The sequence below is a fragment of the Notothenia rossii genome (genome assembly GCF_949606895.1).
Source record: "Notothenia rossii genome assembly, chromosome: 9".
NCBI classification, from domain to species: domain Eukaryota; kingdom Metazoa; phylum Chordata; class Actinopteri; order Perciformes; family Nototheniidae; genus Notothenia; species Notothenia rossii.
The window spans coordinates 66,754,690-66,778,346 of record NC_136907.1 but is presented as its reverse complement, the minus strand read 5'-3'; the positions used below and the strand labels follow the sequence as shown (position 1 = coordinate 66,778,346).

Below are 23,657 nucleotides of genomic sequence, written 5' to 3'. Positions count from 1 at the left end.
CACTGCAGTGTATGGAGGCAATTCCCTTATTGAGCAGGACTATGAAATCGGCTACGCCCCCAACCGCCACAGCCTCAAAGTGTGATTGTTGACACTGTGCTTTGCGCCCATGACAATGTGTACATAAAAGGAAGGGAAACGAGACCCCCCCCCGCCCCCCCCCCCTCAAAACAGACACTAAAACACAAAGCCCCCCACAGCACTCACTGAATGAGAAACACCAAACGACAGCGAAAAACCTAGTATGACCCCCCCCCCCCCCCCTACTCACCTTCAATGGAGATTACATGCTCTCGGATCTGGTTCTGCAGGGCCAGGTCATCGATGCGCTCGATCAGGTCGTAGATCGCGTAAATGTTCGGGTGGACAGACTCGAACCGATGGATCTCTGCCCTGATGGCCGCTGAGTTGGACAAAACAAACTGCGAGCCCGCTGAGCCGGCTTGGGAACCCTGGCCAGAAACAGTCCCCGACCCGAACTGTCCAGCCCCTGAGCTTGCAGACGATCCGGATCCGAACTGGGACGGGATGGACTGGGGCACCGGGACGGGGACTGGCGCCGGGACCGTGCCTGGAGTGGGCATGGCTGGCTGGGACTGCTGCGAGAGACCGGACCCTGGGACGCTCGACTGGAAATTCATCTTGTTTTTTAGGAGCGACTAACTCTTCTCTTTCTTAACACAAATATGAAGACTAGAATTTGGGATTCGAGCGATGCGAACAAAAGAAGTCCGCGCGAAATGATGGTGTTGAAAACGATCGGCGCAGAAGCATCAATAGTTGTTCACCAATTGCAACAAAACGAGGCTCTTGCTCATATTATTACAACTTGACTGTGATTCATTTTCCGTTTTTTGGCCAGATCTGTCCACGGCCCTTTTTGTTATGTGGCTTACAAACCCGCAATGCCTACCACTTGGACACTCCTCTGTGGGCTGCACCGCTGTGTTGGTGAAAGCCGTTTTCCTTAGTTGCTCTGTTTGAAGGAGACAATGGGCTTGGCTTCAGCACGGCGCCCTGGTCCACTGCCTTCAATGCGTTGTTTCTGCGCTGAAATGAAATAGCGTTTAGTCTTCCTTGGTCCAAGTGGTCCCTGCCCAGCGCCCTCCTCCGCATGCTGAAACGTCACCCAACACGTAATTGTACTTGAGATGGGGGAGGGTGTGATTGGATTTGGTGGAGGGGGAGAAAATCGCAACGTGCACATCATTATAATAACCTACCTGACAGTTATGCAACCACACAAAAATGACTACTGCAAGATATACATGTATATGAAATAATTTTGGGAATATCATCCGTTGCTTGTAGCTGTTATTGTCTCGATTAAAACAAAAAGCTTGTATTTCATCTGTAGGCCCACACTTTCACTCGTACGTGCACGCGCACGTGGACGCGCAGACACTCACAATATGCTATTTGTTTCGGAATTTATTTGCAATAATATCAATTATGACACATGTGTATCCCCTTATAACTCTAAAATAGTATATGTTTATGTTCTACTTAATATTTAAAAACTAATGGATGTCAGATTCAACAGATGACACAACAATGGCAAAACACTGTTTATATTTTTGACTCACATATGTAGAATTGTATTCAATTAAGAAATCATGGTCAGGATAGGTAAAATTACATTGGGCAAACCACAAGAAGGCATGCATATAGAGTCTTATTCTGTATTGCACACTGGTGTCATGTTAGGCCAAACCTTTTCCACCACAGCCTCCTGCATAAAAAAATCCCTGCATGTTTAACATTTCTTGCAGTAATGACTCTTATTAAAGTGGTGTGATATGGTTCTTAATGAATCTTCCTTTACTTAAAAAAAAGAAGAAGATACAGAGCCACCTGCTGGTTTGAATGCACATCACTACAACAGCTGTTCAAGGCCAGATGACTGTGACAGTCAGTCAGAGCTGTCCTGTTGCAGCATGTGGTGTTGCAGATAATGTCTGATCAAACAAAGGGACAAAAGACATTAATGTATTCTATCATGTGTCTCTAATATACTCTTAGGTAAAGTGTCTCGCATTCTTTGTTGCAGGAAAGAAAACTGTGCAAAGATGATAAAGTTATATATAAAAACAGAAATTTAAATATAATCATTGGGGGGAAAGAGTATTATGGCTCCTGAACTCACAGGCAGCGTGAGCAGTGAGGCTATTTTCTCCCATGCCTATATCACAAAGGGCAATAATACTTTGTTATTCTTTTTCCTCCCAGTATTACAGTTCGAAAAACTGCTTCAATCTAACTGGTTTTCATGGGACTTACTCAAAGATGATTCAGAAGACACTAATTTTAGCATTTTCTTTTGAGTTTTTAAAAGCTGTTATATTAAGCAATAATAGGCAATAGTTTCCTACTTTCAAATGGCTGCTATGTATAAACTGAATGTAATGCTTGTGAAAGTCTGTTTTTCTTTTGTATATTTATTTAATGATCTGCTCTGTTATGTTACCAAACCCGTTGTGACACCATGGATGATGATGCACATCTCCGAACAGCTGCAATATGACACATCACTTTTTATTCCTCAATACAGCAGCAGGGTCACTTCTGAGAAATTACATATTCAGTAGCATGAAGCACCTGCTGTTTTGAGGATTATCATCGTTAACGTCATGAGGTAATGGCAGATGTCGTGCCTTTATTTCTGTGTCTTTATTTTGTGCTTCCCCAGGTGCAAGGGAGATTTACTCAAATCCTGCGGAGCGACTGTTACGTAGCTGTTTGCCAGCTTTTTAATGCTCTCGGCGTGACTTTTTAAAACATTGTCTAAATCTGAAGAGACATATTTACCTATCTTTATGTAACAATAAGCCACTTCTGCAAAACACTTCACGTTGTGAGCGTTATCTTCAGCCTTCTGCCACCACCTGTTGTCCAAATTAGGAACTTCCCCTTCCAAACCCATTACCATGCTCATCATGTTGCACTCCATTTTAGTGTAAACAACATTTATAAGCAGAGATGATTGTTTAATCTGGCTGTAGAGATTTTGTCACTCTCCAGTTCATTTCACAGCAATGTTTTGTTTATTATCAATTTGCATAATAATTACCTGCCTGTTGGTGAGCTCTTCTGATAAATATATAGCAGCAGGAAGCAGAAGAAGAAATGGTTGGATCTCAAACAACTTCACGTAACTGATCATGTGCAACTTGTAGGCCTTACTCAGAGTTTCCTGCTCTCTGCACTTATCATGAATGATGTAGTTAATGATCTGGCTCATTTAGGATGTATTGGCACATGATGATGTTGGCACAGCCATTTTGTATTACATAACTAGCTAAGTGACACAAGAGTCGCCTGCAGGGCTCCACTTTTTTGGCAAGTGGCTGACCAATGTGTTGTTATATCAGCAAGTGTAAAACAAGCCATATGTACACTAAGGTAAACAACATTGTTTTCACACCTAATACTGCAGACATGTCTGTATTTTATGAATATATCTCTGCGGATGTATTTATTGATCTTACTTTTTTGTATGTGTTTTGTACTTGAACTTCTTTTCTAAAAATCCTCCAGTGAACAGTTATATTCTATTCTATTAGAGTTTCACTACAATCACAAAACACTAGCACATCTGCTTCTTGTCAATACATGTAAGGTACAATTCTAATGCTACTGTGATGTCCATATCAAATACACTAAACTAAACTCAGTTTTATGTAATAAGTCATTTCTCACAGCAGTGTATAAATCAGACATGATTTGATGATGGCCAAAATGTTATTGAAGGCGAATAAATGTCATTTTAATTGTTTTTTCAGACATTATTTAAATACATTATGTCCAGAGTCATTTACAAGTGAAAGCACAAATCTACATCAAACACTTACAAAATGAAAACGAGAGTAAAAACTTTGTGATTAATTACAATTAACACTTCATCTTATCTTTCTTTTTTTGTTTGAATAAATGTCATTATATGAAATAAGTTAAATGTCAGTTTAAGTCTGTTTCACAGCACTGCATAATGACCTAACCTTTTCGAGCATAGTATCTCCCATTTGCCTCATTTGGGGTCTTGATCCAAATGATCTGCGGAGCCTCTGAGAACTGCCCCCGGACACTGGGAGGCTCCATGAATACCAGAGCAGTTTCACTGAGGCACAGAGAGAAAATAATGAGAGAGAGAGAGCCAACATGTATTAAACCTGTCTGAATTATTGATTCTCAACTTGCAGAGCATTAAGCCTGAATCTTCTGGCTGATTTTTCTCTTTATCTTGATAAATCATTGCGGCATTAGGTTAGTCTTTAAAACATGTGTCATTATTAAACAGACCCAGATTGCAAGGCTTTACTGTAGATAATTTGGAGCAGGTCTCATCATTTTGAAAGTGTCCATCAACCGTGGAAGACTCGAGAAAAACATATTCTGGCAATATGTAGCATGCAAATTGAATGAAGTGAAATACCATTTGTATTGATCAGATGAAAAGCCACAACTTAAAATGCACAGAGGCAGCTGAGCAATGGACTCTTGTGGTTATGATGCTGCTTGAGGACAGCAGGAAGGAGTTATATTTCAACTTGAATTTGATCATCTTATTTATTTATTATGAAGGTGTCTGTGCTTAGTTAGGACAAATAAGGCAGTGAAATCATATACAAAAGCACTATATAATTATTAAATGTATAATAATTATATCAATTGTGCCCCCTTACCCCTAATTTTTACTCTTGTACGTCATTGACACCCACAGTAGTCAGACATAATTCAAACAATGACACACTGTTTCTTTTTTCTTATAATTACTCATGAGTTGAGTCTCCTGTCTGGGTTTCAACTCAACATCTCCCATACCATTTGAAATTTTAAAATGTATTTAGTTTGTTTCTTCTTTCTTGCAGGGTAAATCTTGACCCCCACAATACTTTCAGTTTAAATAAAGGATAAACAGGCCAAAAGGTAAAACCATGGCCATTAACTTTTACTTACAGGCAATTATTTGTATAGGGCACGTCCTGTCACTCATTTGGCATCTCAATAACTACATACAAAGTAATGTTAATGGTGAAATAATCTAAAGCTGATGTTATTGACACCCCATTTACTTTTGAGTTGTATACTCATTAGATATAGCTGAAGTTATTTTTTGAGCATCAGTTGAACAGAAGGCAATTCTCTTACATTCACATACAAACACATAGTGAAGTGGTCTGTTTTCAAAGGACATTCAAGGTGAACACTCCGTTAACATGTCTCGTAACGCATAACACAGAAATACTATTATTTCATAAATTACAAACATCATGCCAGACAGGAATGTATGAAAGTAAAAAGGGTTTCTTAATGAAGGTAAACCAAACATTGTTTCAATTATGTCTGAGGGCATACTGATTGAGTCACATTAGAGACAGCATCATGTTAAACTGCACTAACTGCAGTAGGAAGGAATGAGTCCCGATTGATTCTCTTTAGCGTTTGAGCACTCTAGCCCGCAATCCAGACACATTAGTTTAAACTACCATCAAAGGATGCAACCAGAGACAGTATATAAGATGTAACCAGAGCGGCACAGAGAGCCACTGGCCTTCATAAGCCCAGGCCTCGCAGAGATTTCAGATAGCTGCGTCTGGATCAGGCCAGTAACGCCGCTGGCTGTTTCAGCTCCTCTCTCTTTTCTATTGCTCACTACAAATTCAATTTCTATTCTTGCAATATATATATATATAACCTTTTCAATTATTTATCCTATTATTTTTCAAGTTACTTATATTTTCAAATGGTTAAGGCATTCTTTTTTACCACCCAAATTAAAAAACTCTAAATGACCTTGGGAAATGATACTCAACACAGATTGCAATGCATGTTTGTCTACTGATAGTATCTCGTTTTAGTTCGTACAATTCTAGAAATTAACACTGAGTTGGGAGAAAATGTGGGGACATACAAGAAGGTAACCCCAATGTTGCTGTTTGGGGTTCCTGGAGACCCTGCACCTTTAACAACTAAAACTTTGTTTGTGAAAAATGCTTATATAGATATTTAATTTAATTTTAATATGCTTGTTTCAGAAAATGATGCATTACTGTCGGATTTCTGTAGTTGTGTTACAGTGTTAAAATTTTTTAAATAGGTCCCAAGGAGAGTCAGACATTGCTGAGGTCTATAACTGACAGACATACGTCACTAAATAGGATAACATACCATACAATTCCATGTCCGGGAATGACTTTTTGGCAACAAATAGACACACTAGCACTTGCACATATACCATGTAGTTTATCAATATATGTGCTTATACTGTATGGGGTAATAATACCTTATGGTTATTTTGGCATTTTTGATTCCCACATTCATTAAACAAGCTCTGTTTGGGATTTTAAACCCTGACCCCCCGGTTAAAGAACTGCTTCCTATTTACAATAGTGCAGTGCAGCTCAAGGTTACAACCCAGTCTACTGTATGGTTACAACACAGGCCTTTCTAAGGGTTACAGTGACCTCTTGTACAATGACTTCATGTACTTTACAAGAGTTTACTGTAGGTAAAACATTTAGTACTGAAGTGATATATGGTGGTGTGAGGGGTAATAAGAAGATAAAGAAAAGTGTAACACCCATTTGTTTCCATTTGATGTGTTGGGTGAAATAATTGATTGCACAACAGTGACTTCTACTGGACGTTTGTATAATAAAACATTACAAAGATTTAAGGGTCAGTTTATCTAAATGGCAAATAATAAAAAAAAAACTAATAATAATAATAATAATAATAATAATAATAATAATAATAATGGGTTTCATTTATAACGCACTTCATATTTGAGTTCAAATCCCGAAGTGCTACAAGCAGTGAGCATGGAACAATATAAAACAGTACACAACATGGTAGAATTTAATAAAAAGCAGTAAAAACAAACAATAAAGGTCTTTCCTAAGGTCTAGGAAAAAATGAATAATTACATATCATACATGAAAAGGTTATTAGCCCTATACCTTTGCTGTTGTACTGGAGGTAAAGGCATCATTTTTATCATTCAACTTATGTCACGACACATTTGGGGAGTGGGGCTTTTCGTTTTTTATCCACTTGGTAGCAATCATATTTGTATTTGTATTTCTAAAAAGGTTGCTGTCAAAGGTTGCGATGCAAATTAGGATGAATTACAGCAGTCCATTAATTGTGGTCTGCAATAATCATATCAGGTAAAATCAAATCAACTCAGGGGCTCGATGCAAGACATGCCAATAGCCACCTAAAGGACCGTAACAAAAACAGTATTAATGTTTGTTTGGGGGGATGTAAGAAAAGTTTAGTTGCATTAATACCTTCCTTATATACCAAATAAAGAACCTTGAACCTTAGTGGTTCCACTCAGATATTGAAAATCAGTTGCTGTAACATGGGGTGATTTTATATGTATTTTTGTTACTGTTTGTCTTCGAATCCCTAAAAACATGTGTTATATGACAATGAAAAACGTATAATTAAAAAAAACATCTTTAATGCAAAACAACCCCTAAACTACCTCCTCTCTGCAGCATAATAGGATCGTCCACACACTGCAGCCTGGCCTTAACCACACCCCTTCTCATGTTGCAGCAAAACACTCGACAGCGTTTTTTCCCTTTAATTTCCCAGAATACACCTTGAAGTCCAGTGACGAAAGCACATTCAGATGAGAAACTCGACACAGTTTGAAGAGCCGGATCTTTTGAACTTATTCTCTAGTGTGCACATCTTTTATTAACTTAATGAATCATAGTAGGTTTATATGTCTTGTATGCAACACAAACACTTTGACTAAGAATACGTCTGTATGTAAAACACTTAATATAAACTGTATTATGGTAAATAAAATGTAAAATAATAGATTTTATCTGATTCTGTCTCTGCATTCCTATGATTTAAAAAGACAACTGAAAGCAATGTTATGGCAAGCCAGTAAATATTTGGGAATAAATAAAGGAATGTTTTAAAAATATATAGCCTATTAACATTACAATTGTTTAATCAAACATGTAATATGTAATTACATTATTCTAATTTAATTATAGTCATATATGCAATAATGTTATTATTTATGCTTAATGAAGTGAATGAGGCAAAAACGTAATTTGTAATAGTTATATTCAAATGTAAACATTTTCTTTTTTATTAGACTGGTACAAACTTAAAACTTTGGATGCATATAAACATTCAGCATTTAATATACGGTACTTAACAAATATGTTAACATTTTTGTATATTTATATATGAGTAGTTAGTTAATTTAGTTTGCAAAATAGCTGTGTTACACTGGGTTTCGGGTGGGTGGATCGTCTACGTAACGCCCATCAGCAGATGACAACAACAAAACAGACTGAGAGGGTGTTAGCGTAGTTAGCTACCTGAGATAAACAACTGGTGGTTTTGCCCGTTGTTACATCATCTCGGCTGTAGTTTGTCAAATTGGATATATCTTTCACATCCATAAAGTGAATCCGTACAATCAGCCATGGATGACACATTATTTTAATCTTGTGTAGTCTGGCTAACGGTAGCCTAGTGGCTTGCTAAACTAGCTCTATGTATACCAAGCTTAACAGGTTAGCTAGCTAGCTCTGTTGCTATCTTTTTAGCTAACCGTATCGCCTAGGAGAGGTGGAGACCAAGAACAGTGAGATGCGAGCAAAGTAAGGTAAGGACAACGAAATCATTAATTTAATTAATTCAATGTAGAATGTCATCATTGTACCGATATAAGTGTTCGCAGATGATGTCGGCTATTTTGGCTAATCTTATTACATTTGTCAAATTAATCGACGTTGGGAATCCTGCGCTAGCCTGACAGCTGTGTTAGCTAGTAGCCAGTTAGCTTCGTCTGCGGGTTGTTATTGGCCATGTAGCTGCTGGTGGCCCCTTCTTTGACACTGTAACCATGACTAACCGGAGGCCTCTAGGGTAGATAAGTGTCCGTATTTTCACTCCTATTAACAGTAAACATTTGGACTCTAGTGACCCTTATAGATACAAGGTCTGCAGACGTGCACATAATTATTAACGGCGATGTGCTAACCAACATCCACTCATTGTCAGTGACTGGGATAGCAACTTAGCTGGTAAACATAAACAGTTAACGTGTGGTGGTTGGTAAGCGTTAACTCTGTTCTGTTATTTGTATAACTCGGTATTTTATCACCGTAGACGTCTCACCAGATAGACATCAGCACATGTCAACGATGTGCTTCTGTCTTGAAAGTATGCCTTTGTTTTGCAATAGACCAACATACGTGACTTCTTATTGGATGTTAAAACTTGACTGTTTTCAGTAACCAACGACATGGTGACTCAGCTAACTAAGCTAGTTGTTCAGTAGACACGAGATTGCATGTACTTTACACGTTTGGGGGAATATTACGACATGTGCTTTCGTGATATGATGTTTAAAATATGTAAGGAAGGAGACTTCGGTAATTATATCCGTAAACGTAATTATACACATATGTACAACAAAGGTATCAATCAACTTAGCTTTATCTCATTGTGGTTGGCAGCACCACGGCTCAGCAAAACTCATTAAATGGTAGCAAGGAAAACTTAATAGAAACTGTAAAAAGTAAAACAGGATTTTACAAGATATCTCGTGTTTATGTTTGTGTTTTTTTTCACAGGTTGGCCTTGTATGACTAAATGAGCGAGATAGGCAAATGCGAAGAACTCTGGGAGATTCAACATGAAGTTGTATGTGTTCCAGGTCAACAATGGTAGCACATTGACATTTGACACTGATCTTGCTGTCCAAACGTAAGAGAGCATTTTACCAATATTAGTCAGAAATGGTGGTCGGTACGTCTTGACTGTTGTGACTTAAATCAATTTTTCTGTTGTCTCAGTGTACTGGAGCTTAAACATGCCATCCAAGCCAAATATAAGATCGCAATCCAACATCAAGTCCTTGTTGTCAATGGAGGGGACTGTATGGCTGCAGAGAGGCGGGTCTGCAGTTACAGTGCTGGCACTGTAAGTGTATACAATGAATGTAGTACAGTTTGTTTTGTTTGCCTTAAAGATTTACAGGTTGCACATGTGAAAACCTGCCTGATTACTAATGTTTTTATGTTGGTCTTTAGGAAACAAACCCTATATTCCTGTTCAACAAAGAGATGATCTTGTGTGACAGGGATCCAACGATCCCTAAGACCACCTTCTCGATTGAGAGTGAGATTCAGGTTAAGGTGGAAGAATCTCTACTGATGCCAGCTGTCTTTCACACTGTTGCATCACGAACACAACTTGCTCTGGTAGTTATTTATTTTATGAAGTTATGAAGTTTGCCTGTCATGTGCACCACCTTTATGAGATAAACACATACAATCCTTGTATATAACCCTTTAACTATGGAATGCTCCTTACTTGACCTGACTTTGTTATTTGTTTTGCAGGAAATGTTTGAAGTTGCCAAGAAGCTTTGCTCTTTCTGTGAACGATTGGTTCATGATGAACACCTTCAACACCAAGGCTGGGCTGCCATCATGGCTAATCTGGACGATTGCACTCTGTCTTATCAGAAGTTGCTCGTGAAATTTGACACTTCATACGTAAATTATCAACATGACTTGGAACAAATTAAGGTTAAACTTTCAAAGTAAGTGTAAATTATATTTCATACTTTTAGAATCTCATTCAACAGTGTTGCACTTTAAATACAAGTTATCGCATTTGCTTAGAATTACCACTTGGTATTATATCAAAATCTTATTTCAATTAAAAGAAGGAAATAACAATTAATACATTCCAGTTATGGTTTATATCAGCTCAAAGGAAATGGGCGTGATGAACTATGTCTTGATGCACATAATTTTTCGATTGCAGGTTAGGGACATCAGTTTCTGTGATGGCGAGAATACCTCTGCTGGAATGTTTAACAAGACACAGTTACAAAGAGAGCATGGAGAAGTCCAGCTCAACCCCAGGAAAGGATTCAGATGAGACGGAGGAAGAGAAATCCACAGAGTCTGTGCTCGGCCCAACTGATGCACAGCGGCCCCCCAAGCCATCAACATTCAACTCTGCTCCAAGTCAGCCAACTGGAGACCAGGAAACAAATGAAATGACTGACAGTGGTGGGCTTAGATCTGCGCTATTAGATGATGAGGATGACGATGATGATGATGCAGAGCTTACCAACCCGTCATGCTTCAATGTCACACTATTAGACTGGATCAACGTACAAGACCGACCCAATGATGTGGAATCTGTTGTGAGGAAATGCTTTGACTCCATCAATAGGGTGAGTCACAGATGTAGAAATAGACATGTCATCATAATAGTGTTACAAATGTGTCATTTTTAATTTTGTCTGAAAAAGTCCCAAGTCTTTACTCAAATATTATTCCTTTCAGCTTGATCCACGGATAATTCAACCATTCCTGACAGATTGTCGTGACACAATTGCCAAGCTAGATAATCAAAACATGAAAACCATCAAGGGGCTCGAGGACAGGTTGTACGCTCTTGACCAAATGATTGCAAGCTGTAAGAAGTTGGTGAATGAACAGAAAGAACTCGCTCAGGTACGTGAACAGATAAACACTGTCAAATTACTTTCCGAGTTCTTCATTCGTTATCAATTTTGCTTCCATATTATCTCTTGCAGGGATTTTTGGCCAACCAGAAGCGTGCTGAAAACCTTAAGGACACATCCGTTCTGCCTGACCTGTGTCTGAGTCACACCAACCAGCTGATGATCATGCTCAACAACCACAGGAAGCTGCTAGACATTAAGAAGAAGTGTACCACTGCCAAACAAGAACTTGCAAACAACCTTCAAGTCCGACTCAAGTAAAAACCATAAACCACTTCCTCGATGTGTTTGTTTCATAGTTCAAAGATATATTCAAATAGGCCTTTTGGATTGTTCTATTTCATTGGACTGGTTTTAATCAAGAGAGCCATGTTTACAGTTTTAACGGTGCCTACGATTTTGCTTTAGATGGTGCTGTTACGTGATGCTTCATGCGGACCAGGATGCGGAGAAGCTTCAGGCTCTACTCAGACTTCTGACGGAGTTGATGGAAAGAGTGAGGGTGGTGGAGGCCCTCAGCACTGTGCCCCAGATGTACTGCTTGGCGGTGGTGGAGGTTGTCAGGAGAAAAATGTTTATGCGCCACTACAGAGAGGTTAGTACTAAATGCCGTTCAGACAAAGTGATTCAAAGAGGTGAGCTCTTTTGCATCACTGAATGTGTAGTTTTCTGGTGTGTTTTATGCTTTAATTGGTGATAATATGCGCCTGTGCTCACACAATAAAATGGGATTGTGGTCCTGTATCTTTTTCATTAATGGCAGTGGTCTAGACCTTTCTCATGGGACTTCCTATTTAGCGATAGGAGTATATGTGTGGTTGTTTAGGAGTTGCAATTTTGGTGGCCGCACCCATTGCTAAAACGTTATCGTCGGTTTGAAAATGTAGAAGGCTGCATATATATTAAACTTTAATTGATCATGGCTGCTGTCCTTCCTCTTAGTATGGCTGTGGCTAAATCACAGTCAGTGGGAAATAGTTGGAAGCCAGTAATGCAATTTTATGGTGCATTTGTCCTTTTTGTTATTGGGCTGTTTTGGTTTTTACTATAGTTGTCAGGTACATTAAGCTAGAGTCTTGAACAGGTTCTCCTCTTGAGACCATACTGTACATATTTTTTGTATTGGTAGGGATATCTTTTTTGTACAATTTTAAACAGGAATAAAACTGAATATTCTGAATAATTTAACCTTTGAAGGGAACATTTCCTTATCACAGCTTCATTATATTAGAAAGTACACATTTTTAAGTAGACCTTGTCAAAAAGAAGATTACTACATTGTTGTCTTAACATTTTGTTTATCAATCTTTTCAGTGGGCTTATGCACTTGTCAAGGATGGGAAACGACTGTACGAGGCGGAGAAGTTCAAAAGGGAATCCTTTGGAAAACTCTTTAGTAAGTGTCTGTCGTTGTAGAGCACCGTTTGCTTTTGAAGTAGAAAATGAAATCCAACCAGCAGCAGAGTTTGATCTATTTACTTGTTTCCTTTCAGGGAAGTCTTTCCTCAGAAATCGTTTGTTCAGAGGACTCGACTCATGGCCTCCAACATCGTTTTGTGTAAGCTACAATCAAAGAGCATTTGGATCACTTTGGTATTCTCATGTATTTTATCCCCACTATATTTTAAATGGTCTTTTCTTTTGCTTCCTTTTGTTTATAGACACGAAAGCCCAGAAGGTTTGACGACGAACTTCCAGACATCTCAGTTGATGACCTGCAGTACTTGAAATCATGTTGTCCTTCAGAAGTGCAGCCTTTCCTTCTGTGAGTCCAAAGACTTTATACTTTCTTAACTTTAGATATAACCTTGTCAGTGATGTAACGCTATTAGAACTATCTTAAAGGTCCCATGTCATGGCCATTTCTACTTCTACAGTAATCTACTGATCATAATTCCATTTTTGAGATCTACTAAAATAGATTTACATTGTGCAATTTTCCAAACTCACATTGGTTTCTCATCCAGCATCTCTGTATAGTATGTGTATTCACTCTCTGTCCTAAACGGCTTGTTGGAGCTCCTGCCCCCCCTCTCTATGAGCCCAGTGGCCGTCTGCGAGACAGCGAAACCCAGCCCGAAACCAGCGCAAGCACACACACACAGACTCACAGCCTCGCCGCATCCCGCCGTCTCAGGGAGGAGAAATCGGCGGAGCTGCAGCTGAGAAAAGATTGAGTGTGTGTGAGGAAGTCCGCTAATTGGTCCAAATCCGCCATTTGCTGGACCAATCCGCTGACTTAACGTAACGGCTCCGCGGACGTTACGTCACTATACCCAAATACGTCGCTGTACCCAGGAAGAAAAAGAGAAATCTCCAACGAGGCGTTCTGGGGCAGCATAGAGAGGTCTTTTCTGTTTTAGAGTTTTACTCGTTACAGGGTGTACTTTGAGGGTTTGTGACTCTGCAGACCGTTTACAAGCAGAAAAAGCTACTTAACACACAAGGGGACGGGTAATAACCGGATAAGCATGACATGGGCCCTTTAAGATGACAAATTAAAACATACATTTGGAAGTTTGTGTCCATATTTTAATCACATTCATTTGGTTGGATTCCATTCATGCATATGATTTCTGTAGATTAATCTATAACCTTTTGTAATCCCTAATTTAACAGTTTTTCCTCCAGGGTTCCCACAATGTGTGACTTTGAACCCTTAAATCGGCACGTGGAGACGCTTCACCAGCTGGTCAAAGCGGCACAGAGTGTGGATGAGATGTCTCAAACTATTACTGACCTGCTAAATGAACAAAGGGTAAAAACAGCTTCATCAACAAACGTAATCTGTGTTTACTCAGTGAATAGAACTTTGGATAGGCTGGTCATGTTCTTCTACATGGTGTCATTTATTTGTGGTTTGGTATTTCCTTTCTGTCCCTATGTCTTCATCTTCCCTGTCTTTGCAGTCATCCTACAGCCAGAGATCATCTGTGTTGACCCCGCAGTCTGGAAGCATGCCGGGGTCCTCCACACCAAGATCCCCCAAAACCCCTTCCTCTCTTAACCTTCAGGGCCCCAGCTGCCAGCCCCTACATGTTCCCATCCCGGCTCCTCTGGAGGACTTGTCCCCAGACAGCATCGATGCGCAAACATTTGACTTTGAAACCATTGGCCACCCGAACATGGACCCCGTCCTGCAGCAGGGCTCCCTCGACTTGGACTCTCTAGTAGAGAGCCCTGAATCTGACTTCATGTCCGCTGTCAACGAGTTTGTGATCGAAGAGAACTTGACCTCTCCAAACCCAACCAGTGACCCTACCAGTCCTGAGATGATGGGGGAGTCGCTGTACTCTTCAGTCATCAATGCTATCGACAACAAGCGTATGCAGGACACCACGATACTGGAGAGGGAGAACGCGAGGATCGTTGTCCTCAAACAAGAAATTGACAAGTACCGATCCGCTGCAGAGGAGTCCCATTCCAACTTTAGAAGTGTAAAGGATGACCTCCACCACTTGAGAGGCGTGGTTTTAAAGGAACAGCAGGACTTTGGTTTTGTTTTGATCAATATGTCCAAAGAGGTGCGCAACATTGTGGACAACATCTGCGAGATCCACAAACTGGAGCTAAAGGGGCAGCACGAGAGCGAGCTTCTCTCCCTGAGACAAGAGCTCGGGAAGCAGGTTCAGACACTAACGGAGGAAAACCAAGTGAACCAGAATATTGTCAGAGATGTCCAGCACGCCATGCTGGAGCTGGAAGGGCGCATGGAGCGCAAAGAGAAAGATCTCACTCGGCTCGAGAATGAGAAAGAGCGATGGGTTGAAACGGAGGGCAATCAAACGGCTAGGATCGAAAACCTGGAGAAGATGATCGCCGAGCAAATCGAGGAGATCAAGACGCTGTCGGCTTCAAAAGAATCTCTGACCAGCCAACTGGAGAATCTGCACTTTGAGATTGAACGGAGCCAGCAGAAGATCCGGCAGGAGTTGGAAGTTGTTGAGCAGTCCCATTTAAAGGAGATGGAGGACAGCATGAAGCAGGAACATGCAGACAAACTGGAGACCCTTACCCAGGTGAACCAGGAGGCTCTGAAACACCTGGCTGCTGAAAATAGTGCAAAGTTAAGCGAGGCTGCTGCTCGTCATGCGACTGCACTTAAAGAGAAGGAACACCAAATGGAGGACCTGGAGGCTCGTGTTACTGAGCTCGCAGAACTCCGCTGCAAAGTCGAGGTGGAGCTCGCCCTCAAGGAGTCGGAGACAGAGGAGCAGAGGCTCTTATTCGAGGAGACCAAGACGCAGCAGGCGGAAGCTGTGAAGTCCCAGGTAGACGCTGCGACTACAGTCCTCAGTGAAGAGCTGGCAGTCATCAAGCAACAGCTTCATGTAAACAATGAGGAGCATGAAGTGGGCCTAGCAGAGCTGAGGAGCATGATGAGGGATGAGAAGGACCACTGCATCTCAGAGCTGGTGGACAGACACGACGAGGAGATCATCTGCGTTCGCAACGAGCTCGCCTCCCTGCAGCGCGGCACCCAGGAAGCTGAGAAGAGCCACGCCGAGCAGCAACAGAAAGTCGGGCAGCAAGCGGCCGCTCTGAGTGAAGAACAAGAGAAGCGAGCCAGGAGTTTCCAGGACCAGGAGCAAGAGCTGAGGACTGTTATCGGCGATCTGCAGGCAGAAAACAACCTGCTGTCCGAACAACTAGAGCAAGTCAGACAAGCAATGGAGAAAGATTTGGAAAAGGAACAGGCGTCTGAGGTTCAATCACAAGAAGCCTTTAAAGATATCGAGCAGCAGAAGGAGGAAATGGAGAAGAGACTGAGGGAGGAAATCAAACAGCTGGAGGCTGAGCTGCATGAGACGCAATCCTCAAGAAGGTACATGTTTGACTACACCCCACATATATAAATAAAGTGACAGCTGAATGTAGTTTGGATTAGTTAAATCCCCTTGCATTTCAAATGACACAAACATGTGAGGTTAGATAAGTAAACCATCTTATTTGCTGCTAATTAAGAGTAAACTTAATTCTCTTTGCTTCCCTGTCCAAATAATATAAATCCCTTTCTTTATTCTTTTGTTGTGCTCCTTTCAGTAATGAAGGGATGCCGCTGCAGGCTGAGGGCCCCACAGATACCGGGGCCCCTCTGTCTCTGGACTCTGCTCTGCAGGAGCGGCTGCAGCAGGAGAGGGCCTCCCTGCTGTCTCAGATGGAGCTCCTGGAGAAGAGGAAGAATGAGGAGATGCAGAACCTCAAGACATCACTAATCGCTGAGCAGCAGGTCTGTACTTTTCTCAGATAATGTCTTTGTCTAAAAGAAGTGCACTGGTAGCTAAATATGTGTCTATAGATCACGTTTGAGCTCCATTCAAGCAGTGCCTGATAACCGTTATACACAGTGAGGATTGACATTGTAATACAGTATAGAAGTGAGTACTTAAATGTTTAATAGATATTGACACTCAGCGACTTCAATTCAAGTTGTCCATTACACATCAACAGATCAATATTTCATTCATTGGAGTCCTCCTCATCTTGGTCGGTCTGATTCCTTTACACAGATCCACCAGGGGCAGCAGAATTTGTTCAGTTACTTTCCTCAAATTGCTCACTTGCTCTTATCCAGCCAAAAGTGTTATGTTTCGTCACATAGTTACTAAGGCCTTTGGCCCCTAATCTATTTGTTGTTTTTGTCCGTCTGACTGCCTTTTTGTTTTTGTTATGTTTGTTTTGCCCCTGTTCTTCTTTTTAAAGCGACCTTGGGTCTCATGAAAGGCACTATATAAATCCAAGCTATTATTATTACTACTTATTGATTACAAAGAGCTCTCTGAAGCGCTGTTATGGTGGTTTTAGAGTTCTCTCCGTTACCCCTCCCTTCACAGCTGAAGCTGAGAAGAGTTTTGTTTCGTCAACACATTACACAATCAAGCCGTGATAACTGTATTTTGGAATAACAATTGAGCCCACATAATTACATTTTAGATGTGTTTATGTTTTGTTACTGGGTTTAATAAATGGTGAAGGGATCAGACATGGAACAGTATAACAAAAAAATCTATAAAAATCAACAAAACAATTTTAACTCCAATAGCTGCCAGCTGATCGGCATTGATAGCAATTAAAAAACATCCCCCATCATTACGCTGAACTCCCTGTAGTAACAAAAACGCCTGTTAACCTTAAAGCTCTAAATGTGTTTTTGTTTTGTTCTTTTTTCAGACGAACTTCAACACCGTTCTAACCCGCGAGAAGCTGAAGAAGGAGCAGATTATACATGATCTCACAGAGCAGTTAAATGAAGTTACCCAACAGCAGGAGAAGGACAAAGGTGAGTGCCGTACAAACTGAGCGCTTTGAGGGGAGGGTCATCTTCTGCTTTAGTTTTTTCTTCCTTTAATGATATAAACTGTCCCTACAGAGAGGCGAAGTCCCGCCCATCTACTTCCGACTCATGGGACCTTATTTCGGAAAAATTATGTATTGAAGTCAATTGTGCCACGAATTACACATATGATTTTTGTCAATCTTAAAAAATCATTTCCATGTCAAAAAAGTCACAGTTTGTCACAAAACAGTTGAAATATAAGACTATGAAAAATACACAACTAGAAAGACTACATATCCCAGAATCCCGGTCCCGCATGCTGGCTCTTACGGAACCGACTAACTCCCCTTGTGTGTATGTACAGCTCTCAACATGCCCAGACTTGTAGTGATTTTCACCTCCTTTAATGCTTTTCGCCTCATTCTGAAAGAAAGAAGCGAAATGTGCCAACGTGACGGCCGTCTTGGTGTGTGGTGCGAGACGGGAGATGTAGTTCATTGAGCGGTTTCACACAAAAAGTGTTACGACACATTTTTATTTTTTTGACTTGCAAAATTATCTTTTAAATTGACAAACATCATATGTGTAATTAGTGGCACAATTCAAACGGGATCGAAAAATAACTTTTCTCTCGCCATTGACTTCAATACATACTTTTTCCAAAATAAGGTCCCATGGAGGTCCCCCTCTCTACTTTCTGGTTTTATGCTATGGATTGGTATGCAGTCAATTCTCACTTATTCAACTTTTTGCAGCTCTGATAGAGAAGCTCTCCGAGGACCGAGCTAGTGTCATGCAGGAGAAGAAAAACCTGGAGGAGGAGCTCAACCGCATGCGCAGCACGACCATGGTCTCCTCGGCCTTCTTCACCCCTCACCCCTCAGCTCTGGAGACCCTAGAGGCAGGAGGAGCTGCAGCTCGAGCTCTGCCTCTGGCTTTCTCCTCTGAGCCGCAGTCTGAAAGTGACAGACTGGCCTCTGTGGCGGCCATCGGAGAGGACGAACAGATAGATTCAGCGGTGGAAGCCAGCATGGTGACCGTCCAGTAAGCATCTTAACTCCAATAAACATTACCTCAGATAAATTGTTGGATTGTGATTTCTCCTGATGTGGTTACCAGTTCCATGTTTACACAGAAAAGTAAAGGCAACACATGCACATGCTTTGCCTTGACCTCATTAACGGCTGTGTTTTATGGGGGGGGTCAGAGAGTTTTTCATAGTACAATCTGTGTAGAGGAGAACCACACAATTGTCCCTTGTTTCTTGTTTACATGAGGTTCAAGAGCTTACTGCAGAAAGGCGACTGTAGTGAGTGTAAACAGTTTCAATCTAATGCTAGGATGCCATCACTGACAGAACAAGGTATTTGTGTTCTTGAAGAAGGATTCAAAGATTGTTGAGTTTTATAAATGGATGGACAGGAAGGACATTTGACAGTGTGAAGAAGGCAGGCTAGGAACAGACAGAGTAAGTTTTCCATTCATTACTTATATAATAATACAAGACCAGAAATGAGAACCCACGCGTAACATTTTCCGTAGGACCTTGATCAATAATCTTGTTTTCTTTCTTGTAGTGATAACATCCTGATGACAGAGGAGAAACAGCGCATCCTTTTACTGGAGAGGGTAAATATACTCCGTGCATCTTAGAGACGCGATGTTTACGGGTGTTTCTTCTCTCTTTAATCAATCTGATATATGTTTCAGACTTTACACATGAAGGAAGAAGAAAACAAGCGCCTCAGTCAAAGACTGGTCAGTCATTTATTGTCTCTGTGTTATGTCACAGCTGCTCCACTAGGTGGCAGTAGCATCAAAGAGTAAAATCCTGACCCAGGCCAAAGAGCTCATTGAAGGAAAAATAACAGCTAGTGTCATTAGTTATTGTAGAGAAATACATTTGAATTCAACAAAATTAAATGTAATGTTACGTTAAAATGTTAAACATATTTAAAGTTTATATATACTTGCAAATTATTTAAATGTTCCCAGACTTTGTGTGATTCTCAAAGGAAAATAACACTCAGTAGAATGCTGTTCATTGGGTTAAAGTGCTAATACTTATTACTAAGTCTATTTCTTGAAAATACCCAACATGACAAATGTTTAGAAGTCATCTCTAGCCAGTGTTAACCCTTCAGTGTAACATGTGTAACGTTGCCTTAATCCTTTTTCTTTGTAGATGTCTCAAAGCATGTCGTCTGTGTCGTCACGGCATTCAGACAAAATCGCCATCAGAGAGTAAGTGAATATAATTAAAAAACACACACATGGCCTTGTGTGATTTCTGCCTTTATTGTTTTGAGCTGAAACTCTGACCATCATTACATGCGGTGTAATTAAACACATTACTGTATAATTACGTTAATGTGTTTTTTGTTACCAGTTTGCAGAAGTCGTTTCATCATCCCTTTGTGTCTTTTTGTTCAGTTTCCAGGTAGGCGATTTGGTTCTGATCATCCTGGATGAAAGGCATGACAACTACGTGCTGTTCACCGTCGGCCCCACCCTCTACTTCCTCCACTCAGAGTCTCTCACTGCACTGGACCTCAAGCCAGGTCAGCTACACCCACATGGATCTTTTATGAATTAACTAATCAAATAAATATGTGAGAGATTTTTATTAGATTTCATGTATACGGCATATTCTTATTTCTAACAATGATACTGTATTTACAAAAGGTTAATGATGTTGCTATATTTTCTTTATAAACGTTATGAAACACATAAAAGCCTTTTTATTGTTGTTGACTGTGTATACATATATTTAACACTTCCATTGATTTGTCGTCTAGCATCAGGGACTACAAGACGGCCGTGGGTTCTTGGAAAGGTGATGGAGAAGGAATATTGCCAGGCGAAAAAGGTACTGAAGTTACCAGGGGCAAGGGGTTTTCCTTGTTTTTAAATTAGTATTTAAGAACCAATACACGCATATAAATACACAGTTGTCTTGGATATCCGTTTTTTTTGTGGACATTTCAACACTGTTTTTAGATGAATTTATTTGAATTGATCTGGATCGGTTATTCTGTTATATTCATGTTAACACGTTTTGAACCTGACAAAGCTTTCTTTCCTTGTCTCCTTTCCTTCACCAGGCCCAGAACAGGTTCAAGGTTCCTTTAGGAACCAAGTTCTACAGAGTGAAAGCTGTTCCATGGAACAGAAAAGTATAATAGCCAAGTAATGAGCTAAAATGTATATTTATATTGCTTCATTTAACAGAAACTTCACGTCATCATCCATAACTTGAAAATCGAAAGACCTTAAAAACGGACATCATTCAAGAAGATCATCATGATATTATCAGTTTCAGTTCAAAGTCCCACCTGCTACCACCTTTTTGTTTTCTTTAAACCCAGATTTGTTATTGTGGACCAAATGCTATTAACTTGATCAGGGCATGGCCCTGTACACTGTGGCATTTTGCCATTTGACCTGTGTGTAAAATTGAACAAAATTTGGATGTTAAATATTAGTTCTCATTATCAGCATTTGTCCTTTTGTGGAAAATACTGTCATTATCAAGATCATAAAATAAAAAAATACATTTATTATAAACGTTTATGGAGGAATGTTTATGGCATGCATATTGGTATATTTTCTTTGATTTACTTATCCAGATAAATGTTGTAGTTGGAAATGTAGTTAATGCTGTTTGTTACTCACCAAGCAGTGTGGCCCTCTGTCGATACTGAAATGTACATTATGGCTGATGCAGACAGTCGTCTTTGCAATCCTCAAAATGCACTTTCAAAAACAAATGCTTTAGTTGATTTGAAAAGGGAAGTTAATTGAGCTGTCAGAACTAAGTCAATATATCAGCACAAACTTCTCTCTATCATAGAATATGGATATGTAGAAAGAAACACTTTGTGACTGTGTTTCATTATCAGGAGACATTGTACATTACCCATTAAAAACACATGTAACAATAAATGACTGTATTGTAAAAGATAGAGTTTTGAAACAATAAAGGATTGATCCCAAACATATTTAGCTGTTTCTATCATGGACCATTATTTGTGTTTTTATATTTATGAATGACATGTGATGCTTAATAATAAGGCTATTGAACTAACCCTTATAATAATTAGGGTGTGAAAATATATTCCCGGCTCATGGACAAAAACTAATTTATTACACCAGCAGACATTTTATAATTTTCATGAAAAGCTGCCCGTATTAATTAATGAGGAATATTTTTTTTCGACCATGTTTTTAAATAAAAAATAGTGACTTTTAGTACATATAAGATGAATAGCTTTTTTTAATTATGCTTTTAAAATGTTCTAGGGGATTCAGGAGTCAATGTGGAATAGCACAGTATAGTGTATTCATTTGATTTAGCATTTTTGCTTTTGTGGAAACATTAATGTTGGCACGCTGCTGCAGGAAACAGACTTCAAAAAGGCTTCAAATCGGGGCCCAAGAACGATGCGGCCCTCATGGAGAAGGAAGCCCACCAACATCACTTTCCCAGTTCACAGCGGGGAGCATAGCAGCTCTCTGCCGAGCACTCTCTACCATGTGGGTCTAGGGGTGTTTTAACAATGTTTAGCTCTATTTTCTCCATTTAGCATAAGCCTGTTGTCACATTTGGATGGCTCCTTCATAAATTGATGGTGTGATTCCTACAATTTCGGGACAGGCCTGAATGACAAAATATGCAACACAACATTCGATACCGAGGTGGCTGGCAAGCACCAACCATGTGCACTGGACAGGCTCTTAGTGTAAATGTTTACAACCCCCCACTGAGCTCAGTGCTGCTGGGAGTCACTCTCATCAGGCTGAATGGGATTTAACATTGCCATGTGTAGTCTCTAGCTAGTTCCACCATTATAACTGCCTTTGACTCGCTGTCAAACCCCTTTTTTATAACACTTGAACACTTATCTTTTGTACTGTCTCATAATATTAGCTGTTGGGAGGGAGAGTGCATAGTTATGGAAAATGTGGAATGCATCTTTGCAGTATTTATTTAAACAGGAATGTGTGATAAGAAAACAGGAAAGGAAATAACACTATTATTGTAAAAACCCTACATGTCACAAACCAGAGTGTTTACTAAAAAATAATAGTGGTACAACTTCTAAAAGCTTTCTTTATGGAAATGAAAATTCAGAAGACATGTTACATTTGTAAAATATACAAAATACATAAATGCCCTATATGTAGATTTGACCATATATTCCACACCTACATAGACCCAAGAAAATATATTACGCATTAAATTACATTTTAAAAAGCCTTTACATAAAAAAAATATTCACATGTGATTTAAAAGAGGATACTATTTAAGTTGAGGAATCATTGTTTTAAAACCTGTTCTATAACAATAAGAAATGTAATGTGCACCTCTCATCTGCAGACTGTAAACTGTATCTATTGCACAAATGATTGTATACTTAATACTGAAGTGATGTAACCGTAGGTGGAATTCTTAGAATAAGATCATGATCATAAGGACAAATTGCCATCAAATTTACACAACTGAATTCTGACATGACGAACAATATATATATATATCACCGCAAGTTCATTCAAATTAATCTCTTTCATCACTATTATGCGAAAAGTTCAAAGATAAGCTGAACTCTCTTAAGTTCAAACGCATAAATTCATCACAAACGTTCTTCAATAATTGCATAAGGACAGGTATTTTAAAGCAGCTTTCAAATGCCATCCGATGAAATGCAAAGGCACATCATAATGGCTTTTCCTTGCATGTCAACACAGGCACTAAATTAAGGTTTAGATGAGTAAACGTGAAATATCAAAACGGTGTCAGAGACAACTCACAAAGAATGTCTTACGGCCTCAGATCTTGCCCTTTGTCAC

At 39.8% G+C, this 23,657-nt stretch overlaps 2 protein-coding genes across 5 annotated transcripts in view; one reads left to right on the top strand and one right to left on the bottom strand.

The window, feature by feature from the left end:
- Positions 1–1,352, bottom strand: part of agap3 (ArfGAP with GTPase domain, ankyrin repeat and PH domain 3) — a 119,844-nt gene extending 118,492 nt beyond the window's left edge. Inside the window, exon 1 of the mRNA XM_079652130.1 lies at positions 272–1,352. Coding sequence (XP_079508256.1) covers positions 272–641 — 370 coding nt within the window. The 5' untranslated portion in view covers positions 642–1,352. The remainder of the gene's footprint in view (positions 1–271) is intronic.
- A 6,949-nt stretch (positions 1,353–8,301) lies between these two features.
- On the top strand, positions 8,302–21,808 carry rb1cc1 (RB1-inducible coiled-coil 1). 4 transcript variants are annotated; one of them, XM_079648532.1, is made up of 23 exons: positions 8,302–8,639; positions 9,618–9,750; positions 9,840–9,966; positions 10,077–10,247; positions 10,389–10,591; positions 10,819–11,236; positions 11,349–11,519; positions 11,603–11,787; positions 11,939–12,125; positions 12,845–12,926; positions 13,024–13,088; positions 13,192–13,295; positions 14,150–14,288; positions 14,440–16,355; positions 16,574–16,760; positions 17,702–17,810; positions 18,563–18,851; positions 19,385–19,436; positions 19,518–19,565; positions 19,993–20,051; positions 20,241–20,368; positions 20,606–20,676; positions 20,912–21,808. In XM_079648532.1, the coding sequence occupies exons 2-23, from the start codon at positions 9,680–9,682 to the stop codon at positions 20,987–20,989; spliced, it is 4,860 nt and encodes a 1,619-aa protein (XP_079504658.1). In that variant the 5' UTR covers positions 8,302–8,639; positions 9,618–9,679; the 3' UTR covers positions 20,990–21,808. The 4 variants fall into 4 exon arrangements, with proteins under 4 accessions (XP_079504658.1, XP_079504659.1, XP_079504657.1 ...); XM_079648533.1 differs by having other exon boundaries at positions 8,302–8,644; positions 14,162–14,288; XM_079648531.1 differs by having other exon boundaries at positions 8,302–8,644.
- The last annotated feature ends 1,849 nt before the right edge of the window (positions 21,809–23,657 follow it).

What these genes read in the sequence shown, in the direction of transcription:
- rb1cc1 (XM_079648532.1), top strand. Translation starts at nt 9,680, where the DNA reads ATGAAGTTGTATGTGTTCCAGGTCAACAATGGTAGCACATTGACATTT. An exon ending in ATTAAGGTTAAACTTTCAAA is followed by an intron (nt 10,592 to 10,818) that starts GTAAGTGTAAAT and finishes TTTCGATTGCAG; the next exon opens with GTTAGGGACATCAGTTTCTG. An exon ending in AGCGCCTCAGTCAAAGACTG is followed by an intron (nt 19,566 to 19,992) that starts GTCAGTCATTTA and finishes TTTTCTTTGTAG; the next exon opens with ATGTCTCAAAGCATGTCGTC.